General features: G+C 50.4%; 1 protein-coding gene across 9 annotated transcripts in view; it reads right to left on the bottom strand.

Annotated features, from left to right (window-relative positions):
* Positions 1 to 16394, bottom strand: part of SLC7A2 (solute carrier family 7 member 2) — a 109439-nt gene that overhangs the window by 33318 nt on the left and 59727 nt on the right. For 6 of the 9 annotated variants that reach the window (XM_075931173.2, XM_075931174.2, XM_075931175.2 and 3 more), the window contains exon 2: positions 1332 to 1720. In XM_075931173.2, the coding sequence (XP_075787288.2) occupies positions 1332 to 1707 (376 nt within the window). In that variant the 5' untranslated portion in view covers positions 1708 to 1720. Of the gene's footprint in view, positions 1 to 1331; positions 1721 to 1999; positions 2083 to 16394 lie in introns of all 9 variants that reach the window. The other 3 variants (XM_075931179.2, XM_075931178.2, XM_075931181.2) reach the window with 1 other exon arrangement.

Genomic DNA, 16394 nt, shown 5'->3' with positions numbered 1-16394 from the left:
GGGAGGTGGTGGAATCTCCCTCTCTGGAGATATTTAAGAACAGGTTAGATAGACATCTGTCAGGGATGGTGTAGACGGAGCTTGATCCTGCCTTGAGGGCGGGGGGGCTGGACTCGATGACCTCTCGAGGTCCCTTCCAGTCCTATTATTCTATGATTTTATGATAATAATAACAATTTTTCATTTAGAGTACTTTTCAATATATTACTTCATTATATTATGTTTTTATTTAATCCCAAAACATTCTGCAAATTTCAATGGATATAAAATTAACTTCCCTCCATGCTGGAATACAGCCACTAATGTGAAACATGGCAATATACACACAACCGTTTAAGATAGGAGGTAGAGTAGTTTTTCCAGCTGCAATTACAGAAATTTTAGTAGGCAGACTGAAATTGTCAGAGTCTGAATTTAGCCAGATTGCAAAGGTTAATCCCCAACTCTTCAAAAAAGTGCTACAGGGCAACAAGCAATGTCCCCCATTTTTATATCACTCTCAAAAAGCAACATCCCCATCAACAGTGTCCCCTAATATAATACTTGAACATCCTAGGTCAGTTGTGATGTAAGCCATGGTCCTGCAACTCAATCTGCACAGGTGGATATATGAATCCACACAGAACACCATTAAATTAATTGACTGTGTTGGTGGTACCCAGTGTCTATGCAAAGCTTCATTTACAGGATCACAGTACTGGAAGGAAGCATGATACATGAGTCATAAATATAACTTCTTCCCTCCTTCTTGACTTACCAATGTGTCTCTCTGAATCTCTCTCATCCAAGCACATTCCAATTAGCTTCATATATGATGAGATAGCAACACAAAAGTGGTGTGTCTGCAGGATGCCACACCACTGATAGCATTACATGAACTGATATATACATTTCATTATTTGTTTTCAAGTATAGTTCTACAGTGATTGTATCATCCCTAGATCTACTTCCTGTTTGTATCTGGAGACATTTATTATTTACTGCTTTTACACCAACTAGTCCTGCAGAGCCAACACAGCAACAAGAAACCAAATTAGATTCTGTTACTTCGTGTGCATCATCAACAGAATTGTTTGCCAGTATTTTTCAGTTAGGTACACTTGTGTAAGCTGTTGAACTGGTTTACAAAGGCATCACAAAGGACCTATTTTGGTTTGAAGAAGCTTTATTATAGGGGATGATGTATGAGAAGGAAATAACCCAACTTGACTGTAAGATGCCATGGTGTGCCTAAAGTAACAGCAGTGAAGAAAAAAGAAAGCCCAAACCTATATTTTATTTCTATTTTTCCCTGTCACCCTATCAGTTTTATACTGTTCTCCCAAACTTACCTATAACATATGATAAAATGAGATTCCAGCCAGTGATAAAAGCCCACAGTTCACCAACAGTTACATAAGTATACAAATATGCAGAACCAGTCTTGGGAACTCGAGCACCAAACTCAGCATAACAAAGACCTGCCATCACAGATGCCAAGGCAGCAATGAGGAAAGAAATAACAATACTAGGTCCAGAATCTGCTTTTGCGACTTCTCCAGCAAGTACATAAACACCAGCGCCAAGAGTACTTCCTACGCCCAGAGCAATAAGGTCCACAGTGGATAAACATCGGCATAATTTGGAATCTTCAAGACTGTCCACACTGACAACTTTTCTTCTCAACAGACACCGAACAAATGACAGAACTGGTCCACAAGGTATCATTTTGGATGGAGAACTAGGAAAATAAAATAGATCATTAAAAGCATAGAAGATGTAATACAAACAGTCACAAATTAACCTTCCAAAAGCTATTTAGTTATTGAATAACACCTTTTGCATTTAAATGAAATTATCTGTCATTTGCAATAAAAAGTTCATACAGAAACGTCATCCTACCACAACTTTTCATTGCTTTGTTAAGACTCCGTTTATTTTTTGACTTAACTGACTGGCTGGAAATGTAAAATATATTATATGGCAACTGATTGTCATTATTACAATTAAAAAAACACACCTAAAAGATGAGAATCTGCAGTCTAATAAAAACGCTTAAGACTTTGTGATGACACACAAACGATACTACAGGGGTTTGGGTATCTAAAAACAAGGAAAAAGATGGTTAAAGAAATATTGTCTCATTATGACTTCAAAGTAAGATCACATTCATGCATGCACACTGTTCTATGAAGGTAAACAGAATTACTGTGAATTCTCCACAAAGCAGAAGAGGTAGAAATCTTACTACACTTTGTCCTAATCTACAATAGACCAGGTAGGTCAGCTTAAGGTACGCCTTATGTAGCTGGATTTGGCTTACCTTAAGCAGAGCCGCCACAGCATTTACACTGCAAGAGGCCGACGGGAGCACATGCTCCCACCTACTTCCCTTACTCCTCACAGATGGAGGAGTACCGGATGCTGGGAGGGGCTGCCTTCAGCATTCAATTTGGGGGTCTACACTAGACCTGCTAAATCGAACGCTAGAAGATCGATCTCTGTAGTGGAGACATGCCCTTTTGTTTTCTGCTCATATACTCTTTTCTGAAATATTTCCATTATATTTTAAACTTAACATAAGGTAAAACGAGAGCAAATAACTAACACTTTCATTATTGATGGCTTGCCCTCAACCTTCCCTACTACAGAATCAAAGTCAACTACAGGGTATCCCTGTTATAAATTGCCCCGCTATACATCCGTTCCGCACTAAAGTCATTGACACTTGTAGGAACTGGTATGTTATAAATCCTCCCATTCCCTGCTCTTAAGTCACACCAAAAAAACCCAACTGGTGCAAATGGAAGTCAGCCGCAGGAAAAAAATTCCCCGCTTTAAGTTGTTTTGCTATAAGTCTAAATATTTTGGAATGTTTTTTGGACTTATAGCGAGGATGGCCTGTACTATCATATTATACAGACTGACTGTAAAATCTTCTTTACTATTGACATAATTAGGAGCAGAAACAGCTTCAATATATTTAAGGATTTTGTATTTTCCGATTCAAGGGTACAAATAGCAATCTTTTGTAAACAAAAAACAAAAAGCAAAGAAACCCAACAATTTTGATGGAGCCAGAACAATTCATGATTAGATTCAAACTATGAGGAATTTGCTTTTAACGTGCTCTTTAGTGAAAGTGGCTTAATGTCAATTTTTAAAAGGTTTATTTCTCCCCCTTTTATCAAAAGTAATGAATTCAGGAACATGAATTTAACCTTGTAATTATCTAATGAAGATTAAAAAAAATGTTCCTTTACCATGCAGTACCTTTGGTTCTTCAAGATATTGTGGTCAGTATGGATTACTCTGTGGATAAGCTTGCTTAAGGTTGTATTGTTTTGAACAGCATTCCCCTCAATGCGATGCACATATCCCACCCTCCTTATGTTCCTATGCCAGGGTATTAAAGTTGGAGCAGCCCCAAGCCTCCTTCCATTTCCTCACAATTCAAAGTCCAAAACCAGAGACGAAATGCAGCTTTTATGGTCCACATTGACTACATCTCAAAGATCCACAAGTACTGTAGGGTATAGAGCTGTTCTCTCCAAGTACATGTTAATGTCCATCTTACTATTCAGGCAGACTACATACCCCTCAGGATGATGGAAACAAGGAATTTCAAATGCATCAGTCTAATAGCGGTTGTAGTACTGGTATCCTGAATTGGAAATCTGCTCTACCCAGGAGTGTGAGAATATTGGTAGAAGTGGCAGTGCCATTAGGTCCTGTCCTCTTGCCCCACCTCATTCCTCTAAGGTCTTGCCCCCTGACTGGGGAAGAAACCAGAGCCGGGCCATGGTAAGAGTCACCAAGAGAGCCCAGGTTGCTGTGAGGGACACCTGAGCTTCCACCAGCTGTGGACCAAGGGCCTAAGAGAAGTCCATAGCCAGTGACCCCATCCCTTGGAGTGTAGTCCTGGGCAGGTGAAGATCCAGGGCTCCCCATAGTGGCCTGTGCTCCCTAGGCAGCTCTTACTCCTCCTGGCTCTGACTTCTGGTCTAGCCAGGGGGTGGGGCCTCATGGGAAAAATGAGGAGCAGGGGTAAATCCATGGAGAGGGGTGGGGCCTTGTAGCGAAGGGTAGTTAAGGCCCATCTGAGCCCACCTCGTCAGGAACAGGCTGGCTCCGCAGGCAAGGGCTGTGTTTTGCGGGTAGGAAGCTCATCACCTTATCATCACTCTATGCCTGTCCAAGGCTTGCAGTTGTGGGGGAGGAGAGGCAATGCAACCCCTGTCCACAAATTACACCCATGTTTAAGAGTGGGTGAGAATGGCCCCGCTGGTTCCTACAGTTCCAGCACTCTTGGCTTTACCCACTAAATACAATCTACAATGTTTGATAACAGTCGATGTATCCACATTGCTATCTTGCAGTTCTCAGAAGCTGGCACATTTCTGAAGAAGGCAGAGGATGATGTTGAATGCAGATTACAAACATGAAGACTTCCCAACCAACTGGTAACTTGGCAATAGACAGTGCAATATCAATTTTGATATCGTCTGCAAGGAGAAAGATTCACCTAAGAATGCCCAGATGTGGCTATAAACAGATGGAGTGACAATTTTTGTAAATATAATAAAAGAGCATCTTGGAGATAGGTAGTATATATAATTTCCTTACTTCCTGGGTCTATGTCTATACTACAGAGGTTTTTTGGAAAAACGGCTGTTTTTCTGAAAAAACTTCACTTATGTCCACACTGCAATCGCAATCTTTAAAAAAAAAAAATCGAAAGAACAGAGGTTTTCCGACATTGGTAAACCTCTTTCTATGAGTGTGACGGGGTTGCGGGTACAGCCATCGCCACCGCCGCCGCTGCTGCCACAGCGGTTCCCGAGCCTCACACTTCTAAAAGCCCTGCAGCGGCTTTTTGTGGGGAAACCATAGCCACGTGGCAGACGTGTGCCGCCTGCTCTGGGGCCGCCCCGAGGGGCAAGGCCGAGGCACAGGATGACGTCAGGGGAGGCGCCAGGGGGGCTTGGCGTCAGAAAGCAGCGCGGAGTATAAAGGAGGCCCGGAGGGGCCCTTGAAGGAGGAGAAGAGGAGCATGCAGAGAGAAGGAGGGGAGAGCGCCGAGAAAGGGGGCGTGCAGCAGCCCAAGGAAGGGCGTGCAGTGCCTCAGCAAGGAGCGGGGTCCACGGGAAAAGATGGTGAACCACCGGGAAACGGACCCAAGGAAGGGACGTGACAGAGGAGAGGAAGTGACCCAGGACTGAGCGATGGAGCCGGAAGGTCGCTCAAGAGTTGGTGAGTTAAGGCCGATGCCCCACCAACCAGGCAGGGAGTCTCGTCCCTATCCTTAGGGTCCTGGGATGGGACTTGGCATGAGGGAGGGCCCAGGTACCCCTACCCTCTGTTGGATGGCCCCATGGCGGAGGCTAGTGGCTAGCGGACATCCGGTGAGACCGGATACCGGGAGCGCTATAAACGAGAGAAAAAGGCAAAAGAAAGAGGGAAAAGACCTTATGAACTGGGTACTCCACGGTAGAGGGTGGAGCACTTCGGGATTGAGGGGAGATGGGCATTTATGCCTTGACCCCAATGATGACACGGCTGTAGATCTGAGGGCAGGCGCAGACTGTGACAATAAGGAAGAAGCCTTTTTCTGAAAAAGCTCTTTCAGAAAAAGATGCGTGTGGACAGGGAAGAAGAAGTTACTCCCCTTGTGCAGTAACGATGGTTCTTCGAGATGTGTGTCCCTGGGTGCTCCACTGTAGGTGTCGGTGTTGTCCCAGCGCCACAGATCAGAGATCTTTTCCAACTGTAGTCTGCCGGACTGCGCGTGCGCGAAGTGCAGCTCGTGGCTTTTCACACCATTTGAGTGTGCGCGGTCCGGCTCCCGCCAGTTCCTGCTGCCTCTTGATCTGAAAGACATAAAATAGAGACACTCCGAAGAGGGGAGGAGGGCGGGTCATGGAGCACCCACAGGACATGCATCTCGAAGAACCCATCGTTACTGCACAAGGTAACTTCTTCTTCTTCTTCGAGCAGTGTTCCCTGGGTGCTCCACTGTAGGTGGATGCACAGCAGTAGCTCACGAATGGAGGAGGGTCAGAGCTAATGTGCCATAACCGAGGATAACACCGCTGACGCCACCGCTGAATCTGGTATTAGGAGATTGGGGATGGCGTAATGTGTAGCGAAGGTTAAGTTGGAAGACCAAGTGGCAGCCCTACAAATATCTCTCAATGGAACTCCCTTGAGGAAAGCAGTGGACATTGCAACAGCCCGAGTCGAGTGGACAGTGGTTTGTTTCGCAGGTTATAGCAACTCCTTAAACACTGCACAATAACGGAGGAGATGCGTTGCGTGAACAATGGATGGCCCTTAGAGCATTCTGCTATCGATATTAGTAGTGAGTCTGCCTTTTGAAAGGGTCTGGTTCTTTTGATATAGAAGGCCAGCACTTGTCTGACATCCAAAGTGTGTAGGCGCGAATGCTCAGGTGAAGGGTGTGGTTTGGGGTGGAAGATAGGCAAAACTATAGGCTTGTTGATGTGAAAACGGGAGATCACTTTGAGGAGAAAACGCGGTTGCGGTTGCAATATCACTCTTTGGTGGGTGAATATCGTATAGGGAGGTGAGGTTGATAGAGCAGCTAGTTCTCCGACTCTCCTTGCAGAGATAATTGCCAGCAAGAAAATGACCTTCCTGGATAGGTTATTAAGGTCACACGTTGCTAACGGTTCAAAAGGTTTGCACGTCAAAGCATTCAGGACCATTTCAAAATCCCAAGGGTCTGCAGGTTGGGTATGATGTGGATACAAGTTGGCCATTCCTTTCAGGAACCTTTTCATTATCAGATGGGAGAATACTGACAGGTTGGTGAAAGGCGGTTATTGCGGCAACATGTACTTTAATGGAAGCACAGGTCAGGCCAAAATTTTTGAGATGCACCAGGTAGTCTAGGATGCACTGTATTGGTGCAGAACTTGGATCCAGGCCGATTTGGAAGCACCATGATGAGAAGTGAGACCATTTTGAGAAGTAAGTAGTTCGCATAGATCAGCGTTTCCCAAACTATGGGCCGTGGCCCGGTACCGGGCTGCAGGAAAAAAGTGGTTGCCGGGGTGTTCTGGGCTCCCAGAGTGCCTGTGTGGTGCAGGCGGGGAAGAGGAGGAGGAGGAGGGGAGAGCCGGCCATAAGAAGCAGCACTGGACAGGGGAATCAGGGCAGGCCAAGGAGATTGGGGGAGGGGCAGCCGGCAGAAGCAGAGATGGGCAGGGAGCTGGCCAGAGGAGATTGGGAAGAGGAGTAGAGGAGAAGCGGCTGCTGGAAGTAGGGCTTGCCTGGGGCATCGGGGCTGTCTGTGAGAGATTGGGGGGCTGGCATAAGCAGGGCTGCCGGGGGGGGTGCGAGGTCGGGGGTAGGGAGCTGGGCGGGGGAAGAAGCGGCTGCTGGAAGTAGGGCTGGATGCAGGCAGCGGGACTGGCCAAGGGAGATTGGGAGGAGAAGCGGGGGAGAACTGGCTGTCTGGGAGGGGACTGGGAGAAGTGGGGCTGCCCAGAGGCACAGCGGGAGGATCAAATCGGCCAGTGGGGAGCGGGACTGACCCGGCCATATGCGGACCTCCGGGCACTGCCCCTCTTTCCCCCTTCCTCCCCCATAAACCACGAGTGAGTCCAGCCCGGGGATTCTATTGTGCCCCCCCTCCACACCCTCTCTGTAGTTGCGAATTGTCTGGCTGGTAGTCACACTCACGCAGTCTGAGCACATTTACCAGCCAGGCAGTTCGAAACTACAAACTGATACATCTAGTAATAATAAAACTTACCTAATGAGAAAATACCAGACATGTTATATGTCTGGTATTTTCTCAGTTTGTTTTCTATGTGTTTATATTTTTGGGCTGCAAAAAACAGTATTGAAAAAAAAGGGTTCCAACTAAAGTAAAGTAAAAAGGTTGGGGAACCCTGATCTAACCAGCTTTCTGTCTGTCTTACACTCCATTTATCCAATCCATATTCCTTAACTTGCTGGCAAGAATATTGTGGGTGACCATATCAAAAGCTTTGCTGAAGCTGGCACTGGGGGCTTTGAGAGGATCAGAAACAACTTATTTGAATATTCATCATTTGATTAATGAATATGCAAACATGCAAATGAATGTTACTGGTACTCCAAAAGTTCGTGAATGGATTTACTGGTCCCCGTGTCAAAATGTTTGGTGTAGATGATTTTCTACTGTTTAGTAATATGTGTTTGACAGATTGCGAACATGCTATTTCTGACTGTTGGAACCAACTAGGTACCACACTGTCAGTGCGAGATGGTCTACCTGCGGATGGAGTAGGGAGCGGTGATTCTGTGAAAGCAGATCGTGTTGTATCGGTAAAGGATATGGAGGACGTATCGACAGACGATGGAGGTAAGGATACCACATCTGCTGTGGCCAAGAGGGGGCTATTAGGATCACCGTGGCTCCATCTCGGATAATTTTCTCCACGACTCTGGGTATTGAAAGGTGTGGGGGAGAATGCATATAGTAGGTCACGTCCTCAGTTCAGGATCTTGAGTGGGAAGAAGTTGTTGTGTAGCTCGAGTGTGTGAAGGAGACCCTGACGGAGTTGGTGGTCTTGAAGATGGGGGAGGAGCAGGATGCTCCCCGGTAAGAGAGGAACGGGAGTGCACATGAGGCAACCAGTGGTGATGAGACGACGACCTATGGTGATGATAGGGCGATGCGGAACACCAGTACCGTCTATAATAGTCAGAATAGGTTAAAAGCGTGGGTGATCTTGGAGTCCGTGACCTCTCTCTATAATAGGTGGTATAGCTGGATGACCGACGTTCATGACGGTAGTGATGTCCTGATTGTGGAGAAGCATGGCCAGTACGGGAGTACCCAGAGTACTCTGGGGATGGTGACCGTACTTCAGGCGAGAATTCTGGGCTTGGTGACATAGAAAGTAGTTTCTTGGTTCTGTGATGGGTAGGTAATGCCAACATCTGTTCCAGTGGAGAGGAAGTTGGAGTGGAGAGTGCTGTATGAGGAATTATCTCCACTGGTACTGAAGAAGATGGTGCCGAAGTGCCCTCCAATACCGAGGGGCGTGCCAATGTAGAGCGTGTCGGTGCCAGCGATCGTGATGGTCCCAAGTGGCGTTTGGAGGGAGAGGATCGCCTTGGTTCTGGAGAGCGTCTCAAAGGGGAGGGACGTCTCAGTCCCAGCGAATGCCTTGATAGAGAGGGACGCCTCTGTGCCGACGATCGGTCCAGTGCCAAAGGACAACTTGGTGCTGGAAAACGTCTCAGGAGAGAGAGACGTTTCGGCACCGGCAAACGCCTCACTGGTGATCGGTGTCTTGTTGCCGGCGAGTGTGAAGGAGTTGAAAGACTCCTCGGCATTGACGATCGACTCGGTGCCAGGGAGCTTGTAGGAGACGAAGGTCGCTCAGGTGTCACAGAGCGTTTCTGTGCTGGTGGTCTCAGTGCCGGTTGTCTTAGAGGCGAGGAATGTCTCGGTGCCATGTGTGCCCGGGGCGAAGAGCGGCTCTGAACTGGCGATCGTGCCAGAGTATGAGTCAGTGCTGACGATCACTCCTATGCTGAGGAGTGGCTCGGTGCTGGAGCCCACGTCAAGGAGTGAGTTGGTGTCGGGGAGCAGCTCGGTTCTGAGGAGTGTCCCGCACTGGGAGAGGTTCTCAGCGCCGTGGAGGTCCCTGGAGGCAGTTTGGAGACCGAGGGAACGGCTGAGACTGTGGAGCCCGATATGGAGGGGCTTGGAGCCGACTTACTTTGGCTATCTTTTGGCTCTGCAGCGCCGCGTGTGACAGATGCCGCCAAGGTCCCTGGCTTATTGCCAACGCTCACCCGTGAAGGTGGAAGGGATCGTGCTGGAGATGGTCTCTTCTTCATCTTCTTGGTTTGTTCTAAATGCCCCTTCGGTTGTTGGGCTTGGGGCTGCAGGGCTTTGTCAAATAAGAGGATCTTCAATCGCATGTCCCGATCTCTTCTTGCTTTGGCTGCGAGCTTTGAACAATGGCGACATTTTTGGGGTATGTGGCCTTCCCCGAGACACCTGATACACAGAGAATGGCCGTCGGAAGCAGGCATTGCCTCGCAGCACTCGCCACATTTTTTAAACCCAGGCATTGAACTATTTACAGAAAGTAATAACTATTGAAGAAATTTAAAAAAAACCGAAACTATTAACTATAATAACTAAGAACTATAACTAAAACTTATAACCATATATAAAGACTAAGAATAAGCTCTCTCTGTGTCTCTATATAACAGGAGTTGACAAGAGAGTGATCAGTCTGTCCACGGCCGAGGACGGTCAGGAGGAACTGGCGGGAGCCGGACCGCACACACTCAAATGGCGCGAAAAGCCACAAGCCGCACTTGGCGCATGCGCAGCCCGGCAGACTACGGCTGGAAAAGATCTCCGACCTGCAGTGCCGGGACAAGCCCGACACCTACAGTGGAGCACCCATGGGACACTGCTCAAGGAAGAAGAGGGAGTTCTTTCGGAAGAGGAGGAAAGAGGAAAAAGATGGCCACTGTCCATAGTAATCACAGCTTAAATGTGAGAAGCATCCAATCAGTGTGGATGATATCTTTCGAAAAAGCAGATCACTTTTTCCATGCACTTTGGCTATGTGGACACTCTTTTCTGGACAAGCTTTTTCCAAAAGAAGCCTGCAGTCTAGACATAGCCTGAACCAAATGCGGCTTCAGGAAAAAGACCAGCAGGTTGGTCAATTGGTTCAGATGAAATTCAGAGACCCCCTTAAGAATGAATGTCAGGCGAGGTTGCAGCACTTCCTTGACCTATTTAATATAGGGAGTTAGGCTACAAAATTCCAAAAATCACTCTCCCTCCTGACTGAAGGGATCTTTGTGCAATGCCGTTGAGGAGTACACCAGTATTCGGAAGGAGGAATATATCTCCTCATTGAAAGGCAGTGCTGAGGTATGGTATTGGGCTACCTCTTCATTCATTGAACAACAGCCTCTTTATTGGTTGAACTGCAGTGGTGAGGTGGGTGATTAAAGGGAAACACAGGGAATCCAGGGATAACTTGTGGAGAGCCACCTGGAAGAGTTTCAAAAGAGGCCTTGCATAAAACTATTTTTCAAGGCATCTCTGATTTGCACTACTCCTTGCTGTGCTCTCCTAATTGCACTGGTGTTCAGCTGCTCAAACTCTCTGGCTAGGTGCTCTGCCTTAACCCCCTACGTTGCCAGATAAGTTTCTCCTTGTTCTTGTACATGTTATGGAGTACACAACGTGCTGCCAGTACAAAGGGAATGTTGCGTTCACTGAGGTCCAGGTGAATCAAGAGACTCCTGACCTACCCCTTTAAATATCCAAATGCACATGCCACCACCATTCTGCACTTGCTCAATCTGTTATTGAACTCCTCCCTGCTGGAGTCCAGGTTGCCCATGTAGGGCTTTATGAGCCATGGGAGCAAGGGGTAGGCTATGTCGCCCAGGATCACTATTGGCATGTCCACCTCTCCATTTCTGATTGTCTGGTCAGGGAAAAAAATTCTGGTGTGCATCTTTCAGAAGAGGCAGGCGTTCCAAAAGATGTGCACATCATGCTCCTTTCCCAACCATCCCATGATGATGTCAATGCCCTTGTTATCCACGAGTACCTGCAACACCATGTAGAAGTACCTCTTGCGGTTGATATATTCTGTGGCAAAGTATTCAGGGGCCCTGAGGGGATGTATGTGCCATCTATGGCACTACTGCAGTTAGGGAAGCCCATCGCGGCAAAACCATCCCTTATGGTGTCCACGTTTCCCAGAGTCAGAATCCTGTGTAGCAGAACGTTATTGATGTATTGATGTTCTATGACAACAGATCCAACTATAGATCTCCCCACCGTGAGATCTAAGTAGCACCTGTCTGGTGTAGCAAGCTTTCATAGGGTAATTACCACGTACTTCTCCATGGTCAAAGCAGGTCTCATATGGGTATCCTGGTGCCTTAGGGCAAGGAAAAGCCATTTGCACAGTTCTAGTTATATAGCATCGCGCAGGCAGAAGTTTACAGCCAATGATGATCATCCCACGTTTGCATCACAATGCAGCCCCACCAGTCTAAACTCGTCTCTGAGCGCCAGACCCAGAATTGCACTGTATCCAGAGGATTGACTGGCAGATGCGCCAGCATGAGTGCCAGGCCTTGCCTGAGCAGGGGCTCAGTGCTACGCTGAGCTCCATCCTTGTGCTCTTTCTGGTGGAACAACATACGTACACTCTTGAAGCACAGTGCCCTGAGGCGCACCACAACACACATGCGCATGATGATGCTTTCCTGCACACTGGCTCTATGTTCACCCTGCTATGGATAAAAAAAACAAGAGCGGACTGCCTCCTGCTGATGTCATGCAAGGGGGAGGATAGATGAGTGCATTCTGGGATGCTGGTGACGTAGGCCCCTGGACCACCTGAAGCAGAGTTTTGAACCCACTAGACACTGGGGCTACGTCTAGACTGGCCCCAAATTCCGGAAAAGGGATGCAAAGCAGGTAAGTCAGCATAGGGAAATCCGCGGGGGATTTAAATATCCCCCGCGGATTTAAATAAACATGTCCGCCGCTTTTTTTCCGGCTTGGGGAAAAGCCGGAAAAAAAGCGTCTAGACTGGCGCGATCCTCCGGAATAAAGCCCTTTTCCGGAGGATCTCTTATTCCTCTCATTCCCGAATGGCTCGCCCCTGCTCTGCGCAGAAGGGACACTTGCATGAGGCCCGCCATCCCCCTCCAGAAGCGTGTGGCCATCGCCCTCTAGAAGCTCTCCACACCGGACAGCTACCGATCCATCGGGAACCAGTTCGCCGTGGGGAGATCCACCGTCGGAGCGGCACTCGCCAGCCACTGGGCCAGGGGGGAGGGGAGCGTCAAGGAGGGGATGGGCCGCCCCAGGGAAAACGGGGGGGAGGGGGAGGAGGAGGCGAAAGTGCCCCGCACCGGAGGGGTCGGTCTGTCCTGGCCGTACTACATGCCGCCCGGGGGGGGTTGCTTCCGGGAGTGGGGCGCGGGGCACTGCCAGGGCACGAACACTCCCAGCCACCTGGGCGCCCCAGTGATTCACGCTTTGCTGTGTCTCTCTGCAGGTGGTCAAGGCCATCAACCGGGTGCTGCTCCGCAGGGTGGTCCGCCTCGCCGACCTGGACACCGTCATTCGGGGGTTCGGCGCCCTCGGCTTCCCCAACTGCAGGGGGGCCATCGATGGGACGCACATCCCCATCTGTGCCCCGGAACACCAGGCCTCCCAGTACGTGAACCGAAAGGGGTACTTCTCCGTCCTCCTGCAGGCCGTGTGTGACCACCGGGGACAGTTCACAGACATTAATGTGGGCTGGTCCGGCAAGGCACATGACGCACGGGTGTACCGCAACTCCTCCGTGTGCCAGAGGCTGCAGGCCGGGACTTCTTCCCCGACCGCCACATCAGGGTCGGTAACGTGGACATGCCCATGTGCCTGGTGGGGGATGCGGCCTACCCCCTACAGCCCTGGCTCATGAAGCCCTGCACGGGTCACCTCAACCCCTCCCGCCAGGCCTTCAATGCGATGCTGACCAAGGCCCGCATCATGATTGAGGGGACCTTCGGGCGACTGAAAGCCCGATTTAGATGCCTCCTCACCCGTCTCGACCTCGCAGAGCACAACATCCCTCCCGTGGTGGCAGCATGTTGTGTGCTGCACAATTTGTGCGAGCGAAAGGGGGAGGCTTTCCTGCCAGCCTGGATGGCTGAGGCTGACCGCATGGCTGGCCACTACGCTCAGCCCCGCACCGCCGCCGTCTGGGAAGCCCAGCGGGGGGCCGTCCGGATCCGGGAAGCCCTGCGGGAGAGCTTCCAGGTGGAGGAGGAGGACTAAACTCTCCCTGCATGCCCCACTGGGGCCTTCTTCCACCCTCCCACCCTTCCCCTTTCCTCTCCCTAACCCTCCTTCCTAATGACAAATAAAAACACCTGTTTTGGCCAAAAAAAATCTCTTTTTATTTTACATAACTGGGGTGGGGAGAGGGAGGAGTGAAGGTGGGAGCAGGGAGGGGGAAACCTGGGAGGAGGGAGCTGGAAGGGGGTGGAAGGGGAGGAAGGGAAGGGAAAGCTCAGGGTTGGGGGTCCGGTTGGCTCTCCTGTCTCGCAGCACTGCGGATGCGGGGGCATCGGGGGGGAATGAGTGTGGAGGGTGGGGCAGGAGGGACGGGGGGTGTGGAGGAAGCGGGAGGGGGAGCAGGGGCAGCAGGGGCAGGAGGAGCAGGGGCAGGAGGAGTAGCGAGAGCTGGGGCAGCCGCAGGAGCTGGAGCAGGAGGAGGCAGGAACCGGTCGACCAGGGTCTGGAGGTGGCCTCTGAGGGCACGGCCCTGCTCCTCCGGCGCCTCCAAACTCCGCTGGCACAGCCAAAGGTCCTCCCGGACCCAGTGCTCCTGGTTGCGGAGCAGCTGCTCCAGGAACTGGAAGTGCCACCGCTGGTAGTCCTCCTGGTTCCTGGCACACCTGCTGGCCCGGGCATGGGTGGCTGTTGCAGGTGGGGTGGTGCGCCCTGCAGTCCCAGGTGCTGCGGCTGTGGTGAAACAAAAGCAGCGGTCAGTTCTCCCTGGGGACAAGGTGGGTGAAACCCAGCCCCCCCCTGCAAGGCCAGGGCCCCTGCATGACATCCAGCTGCTGCTCCATGGTGGGCAAGGCCCAGGCGCACGGTCCCTGGGCTCCCTCTCCCCCCACCCCCTGTATACATAAGGGGAGCATGATGGTACTCACATGTGGAGCCCTCCCCGGCCTCGGACAACACAGGCGATGTGCTCTGTGGGGTTCCTTGGGGGTCCTGGGTAGGCTCCCAGCAGGCTCCTGGCTCTCGGCGTCCTCCGGCTCCTCCTCCTCGGTGTCCAGGACGGGTCCCTCTGCCCCGGGGTCGATCACCACCCGGGGGACATGGACGGCGTGAGCCCCCAGGATGAGGTCCAGGGTCTCAAAGTGGGGGCATGCCTCCGGGTCGGCCCCTGGCTGGCAGGCCCAGGAGTACGACTGCCGCAGGTCCTTAATTTTGCAGCGGACCTGCTCCCAGCTCTGCTGGTAGCCTCTGGCGGCCAGGCTGGCAGCCATGCGGCTGTACACAGCCGTGTTCCTGTAGCTAGAGTGGAGATGGTGGACATTGGAGGCTTCCCCCAAACCTGGATGCGGTCCACGATCTCTGCACCTGACCAAGCGGGTGTCCGCCTCTTGCGGCCCCGGGCAGGCTCCTGGGAGCCGCCAGCCTGGTCCCGGGAAGAGGAGGAGGGCTGGGTGGCATCGGGTGGCTGGCTCATGTTGTGGCAGGTGCAGGGTCTGCTGGCTGGGTGCTGGCAGGCTTGCAACTGGCACAAACACTGTAGCCAGCCTGTGGCCCTTTCAGGGCTCCGGGGCCGGGAGGGGGGCAGAAGAGTTTCCCTGGTGTTGGCCAGAGTGGCCACCAGGAGAACCTGGGAAGGGCTAGCCTCCCACTAGTTCGAATTAAGTGGCTACACAGCCCTTAATTGGAACTAGTTAATTCGAACTAGGCATTAGTCCTCGTAGAATGAGGTTTACCTAGTTCAAATTAAGCGCTCCGCTAGTTTGAATTAAGTTCGAACTAGCGGATCGCTAGTGTAGCACCTATCAAAGTTAATTTGAACTAACAGCTGTTAGTTCGAATTAACTTTGTAGTGTAGACATTCCCCATGAGCTTAACTCAGAATGCAAAGCTGCTCATGGTGCCTCGCTGTATGAGTCAACAGTAGGCTCCCTAATGAAGACATGCTAGTTTACACTACATTCTGAAGGACATGAACCTTTGACTTTGCAAAATTGGGTGATAGGAAATGCCCTGAATGGTTTTTACAACCTTCTGCAGCACTATGGCTAAAAGGAATCTCCATCTAAAATTCTTCCTTAAGCCTGCCCCTTTTAAGCATGTAAGAAAGAGTAAACAAGACCACAGTTGGAGGCAGTATTTCAACAAGATGATTGTGTATAACTTAAGAATTTTTCCAGCAGACATGTTTGCCATGAGTACTATATAAGTGCAACTGAGGGTATGTCTACACTACAATGTTAGTTCGAACTAACGGACGTTAGTTCGAACTAACATTCATAGCCGCTACACTAGCGCTCCGCTAGTTCGAATTTGAATCCAACTAGCGGAGCGCTTAGTTCGAACTAGGAAAACCTCATTTTACGAGGATTAAGCCTAGTTCGAACTTACTAGTTCGAATTAAGGGGTGTGTAGCCCCTTAATTCGAACTAGTGGGAGGCTAGCCCTCCCCAGCTTTCCCTGGTGGCCACTCTGGCCAACACCAGGGAAACTCGTCTGCCCCCCTCCCGGCCCCGGACCCCTTAAAGGGGCACGGGCTGGCTACGGTGCCCGTGCCAGGTGCAAGCCTGCCAGCACCCAGCCAGCAGACCCTGCACCTGGCACAGCACAGAGC

This window comes from Pelodiscus sinensis, chromosome 4, assembly GCF_052426305.1.
Source record: "Pelodiscus sinensis isolate ZL-2025 chromosome 4, ASM5242630v1, whole genome shotgun sequence".
NCBI classification, from domain to species: Eukaryota; Metazoa; Chordata; order Testudines; family Trionychidae; genus Pelodiscus; species Pelodiscus sinensis.
The sequence above is the reverse complement of the archived record's forward strand: the minus strand, read 5'-3'. Positions and strand labels throughout refer to the sequence as shown.